Source organism: Aptenodytes forsteri, unplaced genomic scaffold (genome assembly GCF_000699145.1).
Source record: "Aptenodytes forsteri isolate BGI_AS27 unplaced genomic scaffold, ASM69914v1 Scaffold61, whole genome shotgun sequence".
Taxonomy (NCBI): domain Eukaryota; kingdom Metazoa; phylum Chordata; class Aves; order Sphenisciformes; family Spheniscidae; genus Aptenodytes; species Aptenodytes forsteri.
Genome location: NW_008794443.1, coordinates 1,373,993 through 1,384,344, shown reverse-complemented (window position 1 = coordinate 1,384,344; position 10,352 = coordinate 1,373,993). Strand labels below are relative to the sequence as shown.

The window sequence follows — 10,352 nt, the reverse complement described above, 5'->3', positions numbered from 1 at the left end:
AGCATGCAGGGCTGCGTGTGTGAGTGAGCGTGTGTGTGTGTGTGTGTGCAGGTGCCCGCCAGACTTTTACCTGCTGCTCTGTGATGCACAGAAAAGGATGCAGAAATGCCGATTCGGAGGAGGTGGGGCTGGGGGGGGGGAGAGGAGGAGATGAAATGAAATGCTAATGAAAACAGGGATCTGGTCTAAACTCCACAAAGTGGCAGCCAGAGAGTTCCCTTTTCCGCCTTAAAGAGACAGCCGGCACCGTGCTCTGCCTCCCCTCCGCCGGCCGCCTCTGCCAACGTCGGAGACCCCGCGTTCCCCTGGCAGGTGGGCAGCGACCCACGGGCCAGCAGGTCTGCGGCTAAGCCCAGCCGGCAGCGCCGAGCGCGAGGCTCCATCCTCCGCGCCAGTTGACAAACAGCAAAATTTCGCGAAGCCCAAATAAAAAAGCAACAAAACCTGCGTGCAGTAGCCCACGGTTGCCTGCTCAGAACGCAGCCGGAGGCGTGGAAAGGGCTTGCTGGCTGATTTTCCAGCAATCTACAGCCAGGGATGGAGGGTGCGAGCAGAAGCCAAGGGAAAAGGCTGCACCCGCGCTGGGACAGCCAGCGCGGTCTCGCCCCTCCGCTCCGGGGTTATTTGGGCTGGCCTCGGTGCAGCCCAGGTCTCTGCCTTTGCAAGGGCAACCCCGGATGGACCCACGGCAACTTGCCCTTTGGCAAGCGGGAGGCAACGTGCCAGAGGACCCAGCGGGTCCTGCTGGCTTCTTCATCCCTGCTAGTTCAGAAGACACTTCTGAACCTTTAAGCGCTGTTAGGTATCCCACGCTACCACCTCCACGCTTCAGGGCCAATACCTGGGGGTGCTTGGCAGGGACCGATTTGGTTTTTTTAATTACCCAGCTGCCAAAAGGGGTTTGGTTTTTTTTCTTCCAACAAACGGCCACAATTTCTGTTGGGGGGAGACCGGAGCCGAGGGCACTGACTCCAGCACAAACCAGAGCTGTGTGTGTGTCTCCGTTGTGCCCCTGGAACCTACCCCTGTGGTCGCAGGGCCAGACATTGCCCTTCCCTCCCTGCGCTGCCGCCAAAGCTTTTGTTAACACGCTTCCCCTGGGAAGATGCTGCTGCAGATGTGTGGGCGAGTGCCAGCTGTGCACGCAGCACGCCCCACCGGCCCCGTCCCGCTGCACCCCCAGCGCCGTCTGCGCTGCCCCAGCCGCCCGCCCCGGAACAGAAATTTGTCTCTTTACCAAGATCTACTTTTCTAACCGCCTTTTCAACAGCTTTGTCGTGCTTTTCCTAGTGACTGAGTGGGCAATTCGGGCCTGGAAACCACCTGTGAGCAAGGGACGGGGGAGACGCAAAGCAGGGCTCACCTCTGTGCATGGACGCGGCCCACACGCAGCCCATTGCCCCCCCAGGATCTCCGTGCCACTGGAAAGCTGTTCACTGCCAAACAGCTGCCGTCACTGGTACCAGCTCTCCCGGGAGCGCGTGCACGGCGTCTGCCCTCCCTCTGCTTTCCCCAGGACCCTCGCCTTGGATGCTCCCAGCCAAACCTCCCCGGCCACCTCCGCGTCACTCCGTCCTGGCAGGCATCCCAGGGCAGAGCACACACACGCGAGGCTCTGATCGCAGCAGGAGGTTTCTTTAGAAAAGCGCTTGTACCAGGAAACCCTCACTTCCTCGCCCCATCTGTGCTGGGAACAAGCAAGAAAACCCACCCCGAGCCCACACTGAGGCAGCCTCCCAGCTAGGATAAATCAATGCAGCACGGACAGATTTATCCCAGCTGGGTCCACGCTAAGTGCTCAGCGAGGAAGTCATGCCACGGTGCAAAGCCATGCTTCCTTCTCAGCCCCGATGCACCCCAACCTTAGGAGCATCTCGGTTTATCTCCAGAGCTTTTGCTTCGGAGAAGGAGATACTGGATCAGGAGTGTCTCTTCCACAACCAGGTATGTGGGAGGTTTTGTATGCTTGGTTTGGATGCGTTTGCTGGGGAAGCGAATCTGAATTGATCGAAGCAAAATGCGTTTAAAAAACCCTGCCTTAAAATGAGGTCCAAATCCTACCGTTGCCCCTGCAAAAGCTTCTCTGCTCCAGCAGCTCTGCTGGCCTGTTTGTGCTCTCTCTCCCCTGCGCTGCGTTTCTGGACACATCTGCAGGGGATCACGGTTTCCACCAGCTCTGCTCTCCAGTACCACTAGCAGGGAAAGCGAAACCAGATTGTCAACAGCCACCCAAGTGTCAACATGGCAAAAAAAGGGCTGGTGAGCCGGAGTGAGCAAAACTGGAAGGCTGAGAGACCTCGGCGAGGACATCCAGGCAGTCCAGGGCTGAACGCAGCAGCCTCCAATAGTGCAATCTGCTCTCAGGATCTCATTCCACCCTTTAACTGGGATGGCTCCTTAGGGCAGATTTTGGGCAGAGCCTGTCTAGCTACCTTTAAAGATCTGTTTTTTCATCTGCAAAACAGCCCTCCGCTGCCTGCCTCCGCTGAAGCTCCGGTTGTGTCGAAAGGAGGTGGAGACGTCCTGCTCCGAACACCTTGAACTGGAGTTTATAGGAACAGTCTCCCTGCTAAATCCAGCCCCCGTTTCTGCTGTACACCAGTAAAAGGGCCACGTGACGGTGGCCAGTGAGAGCATGGGTTCCTCCACCTTTTCCTGGCTCTCTGGTAAAGCTCCCTTCCTTGGGAGGGAGCCTAAAAACATGATCTCAACGCACAGGACACCTCCAGCCCTGCCAGGGTCCTTCCTTTTCAGCCCGTCCCCTTCGTTGCGGCAATTGCTGCCTTAACGCAAACCCCCTCCCGCTTCACCACTCGGAGAGCTGCTCTCCAAACTTGTGCAGAGCCCCCAGAGCCTGGGACTCAAAGAGAGGGGCAGCAGGAGCTGGCCGCTTGCACGGCACAGCCTCCTGCCCCTCCCGGCGCAGGCGGGACCCTCCCCAGGGTTAGGCTCAGACGAGGGAGCATCATCTGATGGTTTCTGAGGGCACAACCACGCCGGGTGGCCAGGCATCAGTGGGCCCGGAGGTTTGCAAGCTCTGCCCTGCCCAGGGAACGCTTGATCCAAACACCCTTGGGAAGAGCTCACTGGTTTTCAGCCAAGGCACTCGTGTCCCCTCCTCACCCGCGAAGGGATGTCCATGTCCAAGGTCGCCCTCCTCCACTCCAGAGGCGCTCCTGGAGGCCATGAACATCTGGACGCCACGAAGCACGCTGGATCAAGAGTGTCACCTAGTGGCAACAGAGCTGATAAAGATTGTATGATCCCGCAGAGACCCCACGCACTTCCCACACAAGTGGGACCAACAGCCCTTAAACCTCCAGGCCGCAGCGACAAGGGCCCTCGAGTGCGACCGCGCCTGGGCAACAGCTGATGTGCCGGCTCCCCATGCCCACGTGCAGCCCATACGCTGAGTATTTTGGGGTTGGTTTTCCTTTTAGCGGCTCTCCCTCCTCCTCCCAAATTGAATGCGGCAGAAAGCTGAAGGGAACCATCGCCCTCCCGTGCCCTGTACCCTCCTGCGCTGCTCTCCCGCCCGGCGTCCTGGTGTAAACGGCCTCTCCCCCGTCAGCACTGAGGAGCCTACTGCCAAAAACCAGACAGGCATCAGAGCACTGAGAAATGGAAGTCAGAACTAATTTATTTAAGGGGAAAAAAAACCAAACTTGTAAAAAGGAGGGGGAGGCATCGATTACAAGCTCTGGAAGCTCTTGTCAGGACAGTGCCAAAGAAATCAGCTTTATACAACGGAGAGAAAGGGGTAGCAGGAGGGGCCCAGGGCCGTCCCCCCACCCCGAGCCTCCCCAGCCCTGCATGAGCAGTCCCCTGCGAAGGTACATCAGCATCCCGGCACTCGTCCCCCTTCTCCCTCCACCAGCATTAAAGAGCAGCAGGGAGAGGGGGGAGAGGGGCTGGCTCCCACCCAGCCCGGCCCAGCCCAGCGGGAGCCTTCCCCTGCGGGCCACGAAACGCGAAACCCCAGTGCCCATGGCACGAGCCGGGTCCCTCGTCCCCAGGGAGCTACGTGGCGGCCCCGAGGACCAGCAAGGAAAGGGCTCTCACCCCCCATGGTTCCCAGCAACCTCACACACGCAGCCCCAGAGGCACATCCTGGGGCAAAATACTCCCCGAGAGCTACCTAATACGAGGGGGTTGGGGTTGAATTAAGATCCAGCGGGTGCCAGGAGGAACAGCGCGTCCACACTGAGCCCCCGTGTCCTTAGGCAGGCAGGGCAGATGGGAGGAAGAAGGGATGCCCCCGGTCCCGCACACCCCAGGAGCGACGCGCGTCTCTTGTGGGACTGTGGGGAGGCTGCATCCCTTCTTCCTCCGCCCCAGGCACAAGCCGTTTACAAGAGAAAAACCCAGAAGGACTCAGCAAGGGCTCACCGCGCGCCCGGGGGCCTGCAGACAGCCCCTGGGGAGGCCAGCTCAGCTCTTGCTCTCAGCCGAAGCCCCCTCGTCTGGGTTCCCGCTCCTCTCAATATATTATTACTATTATGTGCAAGTAGTTTTGCATCAGAAAACCCCGAGCCCTCCTCTCTCGCCCTGCAGCTCCAGCCCCACGCCCGCCCCTCAGCCCTGCTTGTTCCTCAAAACGTTCCTCCAGCCCCGGGGTGTCATGGAGAGCAAAGCGTGAGGGTAGCTATTAGACAGGAAAGACTCCACCACCCCCCTCCCTCCCCAAACCCCGGCCCTCTCCCTCGCACACACCCCCTGCCCGCGCCGCCGGCTGCAAGGACAGTCCGCAAAGGCCAGGTCACTCGTCGCCCTCCTCTCGTGATGGCGTGATGGTGGTGGCTGGAGGCGGGAGGTTCTTCCACCTCCTGTTGGTGGTGGGCATAGTGATGGGGGCTGGGACCTTCAGCGGGCATGTTCTCCTCCGCGTTCAGGTAGACGTTGAACAGGGCTCCCTCGTGGCTCGGCTCCTTCCCGCAAGCCTGGCAGCTACAGTGAAGTATCTTCTCCACCAGCTTGTCAACCCTGGGGATCTCGTCGTTGCCTGGACAGTCCAGTGTCACCTGGGTAGAAGGACGGGGACGCAGTGAGTGAGCATGCAGATTCAACGCCCGGATGGCCATCCTGCTGCACGCGGTCTGACCTGCCCCGGTGCCCTGCAGACTTGGGGTATTTTAAGCCAGAAGCGAGGGCTCGCTGCCCGTACAGACAAACCTCCACAGTCAGTCTGCAAGGCAAGAGTTCTCTAGGAATGCCTTGCAAGGTCACAAGCTGCAGAGACCCAGGGAAAACGCACCGACTCAAGCGGGACAACGCTCCCGGGCACTACTGGCACAGAAATATCGGTGGTAACTGCAAAGGCCACCCACAAGACACGTCGCTGAGCATCTCAGATAGTTTGGAGGATAGTTTTGGAGGCCACGTCGCTGAGCATCTCAGATAGTTTGGACTAAACCATCTGCCCAAGTGTCCGAGTTGAAAGCAAAGCAGAGAGCTGACCCCAGCTCCCCGGGTGCCCAGGCTTGCCTCGGAGGCAGGGTTTATGGCTCTGCCAGGATCAATGGTGGCATGAAACTTTGAGGTCTGAGGGTGACGGGCAGATGGGCTGTGGGAAGCACTTCTGGACATCGAGGAAGGCAAAAACTCCCATGTGGGAGGAGGTGACAAAGGGAGTGGTGGAGAGAATAGGCACGTGGGATGAGCACGGGGATGAATAATGCAGGGACTGACGGGGGATGCTTCTGCAAACAGAGTGATAAATGCATCATTCATCACAGCAGTCACGTTGCTTCCAGCAGCCCCTTCCACCCAGGCATCTCAAGACAGGGTACAGTCACCCGAGAGACACCCTGGAAGGAACCTACGAGTGGGAAAACCTCAGGGAAGGAGAACGACTCGCCCTAAAGCGGTGGCAGAGCAGAGGCGAGAGCCCCTGAGCGAGGCCCCGCAGAAAGAGCAGGCAGGGATACTCACGATTTCCCACATGGACTGGGCTGGCATGCAGGAGTCGCAGTGAACCAGGGACTCTGTGGACTGAGGGAAGGTGTTGGGGACGCTGTAGCTGAAACACTGTCCCAGACAGGCCCTGCAAAGACAACAGGAGGGATGAGGGCTCAGGGGAGGCGCCTGCTCTTCCCAGCAAAGGCAGAAGGAGATTCGACCTTCCACTGAGACAGACAGAAGGCAGCCGGGCAGAGGCAGGACGTCGTGCCTGGCTTCTTGTGCGAGTGACAGTCCCCAAAGCCACTCCGGTGCCATCTACAAATGGGGATCAGCTGCATCCAGCTCTGCACTGAGGGTGGTTCCGTACCTGTTCTGGATGGACTTGGACTCGCAGCCGCTGTGCCCCACGATCTGGGTGATGTTCTTTGCCTCGCACCAAGCGCTCTTGTCCGGGAAGAGGGCGAGCTTGTTTATGGGGGGCGGCGCAGCCAGGAGCAGCGCTGGGAAGAGGGCACCAACCACGAACCATAACATCATGGTCAGCTCTGCCAAAATCCTACAACTGGAGACAGAGAGCAAAGCGTTAGCAGGAAAGAAAGCAGGCAAGCTGGCCCATTTCTCCAACCCCATGGCAGGTCTTGGCTGCGACAAGCACAGGTATGTCCTCCCAGTGTGCTGGTACCCACATCTCCATGGCCAGGGAGGCTCCCCAAAACACCGCCCGGGGAGTGGGACATGCTGCACTGCCTCTTCCCTGTTCACAACCAGCTCTGGGGCAGGCAGACACCTGCGTTAGTTCTCCCGAGCTTTGTGCCAGGAGCAACAGCAGGCTTTTCATCATTTCCCACCCAAAGCTGGGCTGGGAGAAGTTTGAAAAACAAAAGCGTCCCCGCCACAGGGCCGAGCCAGGTTGGAGAAGTCGCGGACCGCACAAATGTTTTTATTTGAGGAAGGAGCAGACTCCCCCACTTCCTTTTCTCCCACCTTAAAAGCCAAAGCTGGCCTCGCTGCAAGCCTTCCCAGGAAAAAGGGACCGCTTTCCCGGGAAGGAAAACCACTCTTCTCCTAGAAGTGCGCAGCAGGTGTCGCTGCAAGGCAGCAGCAAGCAGGGAGACGTGGAAACCTCAATTCAGAGGCAAGAAACCCGCAGAAACGACCAATACGGCATTTATTTTTATAGAGCCACTCAAATCCGGCAAACGGTTACTCTGAGGACGGGAACTCAGTCTGCAGACAAGGGGGGTCCTTTTAATACCGAGCATAAACCTCGCTCGCAAAGGTGGTCGGCCGAGAAGGTTACTTACCACCCCCAGAGAAATCCCACGCAGGGTTTCCTCGCAGGCCAGCTGTACTCTCGAGCCAAGGTGCCTGCATTAACACTCCCAATCACTGGGGAAAGGCAGATGGAAAAGCATCATAGAAATAGGGAAATTTTTTCCTTTGTGGGGTTTGGATGGAGTCATAGTGGAAGGCAGACGTTTCTACTTTCTAAAATACTTGTTAGAACCGTGTTATTTGTTATTTCCTTCTATTTATTTATCCAGACGAAGATCCAAAGCCCACACTGGAAAGACTCGTGTTGATTCCCATGGCTCCTGGGCCCAGCCCTCTAACGCTTGCCGGGGAAGGAGAGGAAAAATGCCTTGTTTATCAGACGCCGGTGTCAGAGGCAGCTCTGCGCTGGGGACTCCCGGCCGGGCGTTCCCCCAGTCGCTCACTCTATCTGCACAGTCTTCACCAACACGTCCTCGGCTGGAGGACCACCACGTTTATCTAAACGATTGAGATGGCCTACTAAGCACCTCCCAGAGCTCCAGCTCAGATATTTTAAGGCCGTTATGGGGCAGAGGGTTTCGCCCTGTTACCCCTCCACTGAGCCCCACCTCCTGGATCTGAATCAAGAGAGAGACGAGAGAGAGATGCTTCCCCATCCTCCATCCCAAGGCAGCCAGAAAAGGGCATCCTCGTTCCCCGGCCCCGGGATCTCTGGAGGAATCAGGTGGGGTCTCTGCTAAATTTTCTTATTTCCTGGTGATACAGGAACCATAATGGCATAACGCAGCAACACCTTTATAGCCCCCCGCTTCCTAACCCTCCCAGCGCCTGTTCATGTGAATCCCACGCGTCCCCGGTGAGAATACCTGCACAAGCAGGGTTTGCCGGTCTTGGTTTGAGATAAGCAGAGGGTTTTAGCCCCTGAACTTGCACTGCCATTAACGAGAGCAGTGTGGTTAAATACGTTTGTCCTGACGACAACTCCTCGGGCTTACTTCTGCTCCCTGAATTTTTTTTCCATTTCAGTGGGGGAATTCTGCGATTTCTGCTAAGAAGAACATGGCTAAGCTGCGCGCGCGCACACACTTGGTTTGCTTGGTTTTCTGAAACGAGCATCACTCATTCCTCAAATGCCAGCAGCTCCGTGCTGAGGAATCCCGCTCCCAAAGGCAAGTCCGAGATCAGAGCTGGGATGTGACCCAAACAGCAATCACAACCCCCTGGGGAACCCCCGAAATTCCTCTGGAGTCAGCACACAAGTTCACTTCCACATGCCCGATTAGAGAGCAATTTCCTCCTTTCCAAAGAAAGGTGGTGGCTGGTTTTTTTCCAGGTTTCTATGCATCTCTACCCAGCAGCAAAGAGGCAAACATTTCTGTCTGCGCTGACAGCCCTGCTTCCCTGGGACCTTTTCGTTTCCCGGAGGGAGGTGTTCAACAGAGAGGTGTTTCTGCAGCGCTGGTCAGAGCAGACCCATTGCCAGAGGCATGAAGGATCATCTCCGAGCATCTGGGCTCCTGTCTCGCTCCGATACCGAGAGGAAGATGAGTGAGGTTGTGCTCTGCTGAAGCACAGGACCTGGCCTGGATTCAGGAAAGCACTTAAACATATGCTTAAGCCCTCTCCTTTCCTGAGCAGGGATGTCTTCGTAACCAGGGCCCCTAGCAGCACGGCCGCTGGTCCGGTTTGCAGAGGGGCAGTCGGCGAGGAGGGGAACCGGGTACCTCTGCAGAGCTGGAGCAATTCCACTTTTACCCCATTCTTCAGGGTACTCGGGTGCTGAGCACTGCGATCCCCCACTGATTTTAAGCCCTGAACAGGCCACATCCACGTGGTGTTTTCCTTCTCCCAAGAATGCCCTGGAACCCGCAGGGCCACATTTCTAGTAAGTAACAAGGTTTATGCCAGTGCCTAGGAAAACATCTGATGCAGCTGAGTTTGGGAGGGAGCTGGGGCTGGAAACAGCCTGCTCGCAACCGCGGCATGTTCGCTGGCATAGTTCAAACCAGTCATGCGAACAGAGCTGCCACTAAAACCATTCATCTGACAGCAGCCACAGGGTCGGAGACAAAAGCACCGTGTTCCTTCTCCCCCCAGCTGGGAAGGGAAGGGAAAAAGGAAGACAAGGCACCCGAGCAGGTTTGCAAACTCCCGATTAAATAAAGGCATTGAGCACATTCCTCCGTGACAAGCTAAATTACACGTTGCAGTCCCTAAAGGAACAAGTGTGTGCTCCCCGGCGCTGACCCCGGCCCTGGCCTGCCGGCGGGAGCAAGCACTTCCCCGCACACAGGGGCTTCTTTCTCTTCTCTACACCAGGGCACATTTTTTTTTCCTGCTAGTCAAAGCTTTTCAAGCAGAAAGTTCAGCTCAGTTCCGGCAGACCCATCAGCCCGTGAGGATCTCCCCCCGCTCCCTCCGCAGGGAACCACATGGCAGCTTCCTCCGCCATCCCTTCAGCACGCATTGGAGAAATCAAATGACTCAGCCCTTGAGCCTGGCACATCCCGGACTCCGGAGACAAACAACTTCTCAGCGCACGCACAGCTGCAGCCTTGTAGTGAGCGGCCCCGGAGCCCTTTGCCAGCCTGTCCCCATGCCCGAGGAGCTGAGGGGCAAAATGTCCAAGGCTGATGGGTCTCAGCTGTACCAGCTCAGCATCCCTTCGAGGCCCGGAGAGCCTGGCAGGAGTCCTGCCGACGGCTCAGCCTCCCACGAGCCCGGTTTTGAGATGTGCTGGTAGCACGCTCAGGTGTTTTGTGTCACCTAGAAGAGCTCCTTCCTCCCATCCCGGCAGTCCCGGGGACTCTCCGGAATCCTGCAAGCAGGACAGTCCCCGCCAACGCCTGAAAGCAGCTGGGAAAAATCTACGTCGTTACATCGGCTGGAGGACAATCACGGGAATTACCTCGGAGGCCACGTTCCCACCATCCAGCCCACAGCTGTTCCCGGCCATTTGGAAACCAAACACTTCTGGAGGAAAATAAAAAAGATCTAATCAGTTTTACCCTCTTTTTCCAGCGGGAATTTTACGCCATAATGCAAGACAAGCCTGCAGGTGGACACGGGGAACATTTCATGAGTAGTTTAATATATTTATAGGTATTTTTCTTATCCAGGGTCTTGCAATTTTGCCAAACACATAAAAACACAGACACAGGTATATTGTGCTCATG

General features: G+C 57.2%; 1 protein-coding gene across 1 annotated transcript; it reads right to left on the bottom strand.

Moving 5' to 3' along the window:
- Positions 1 to 4,759: 4,759 nt before the first annotated feature.
- Positions 4,760 to 7,285, bottom strand: LOC103907415 (neuroblastoma suppressor of tumorigenicity 1). The gene is given in 5 exon segments (XM_009289582.2): positions 4,760 to 4,786; positions 4,788 to 5,021; positions 5,932 to 6,043; positions 6,269 to 6,463; positions 7,206 to 7,285. Coding segments are annotated over 4 exon segments (543 nt in total). The 5' UTR covers positions 6,439 to 6,463; positions 7,206 to 7,285.
- Between the last annotated feature and the right edge of the window lie 3,067 nt (positions 7,286 to 10,352).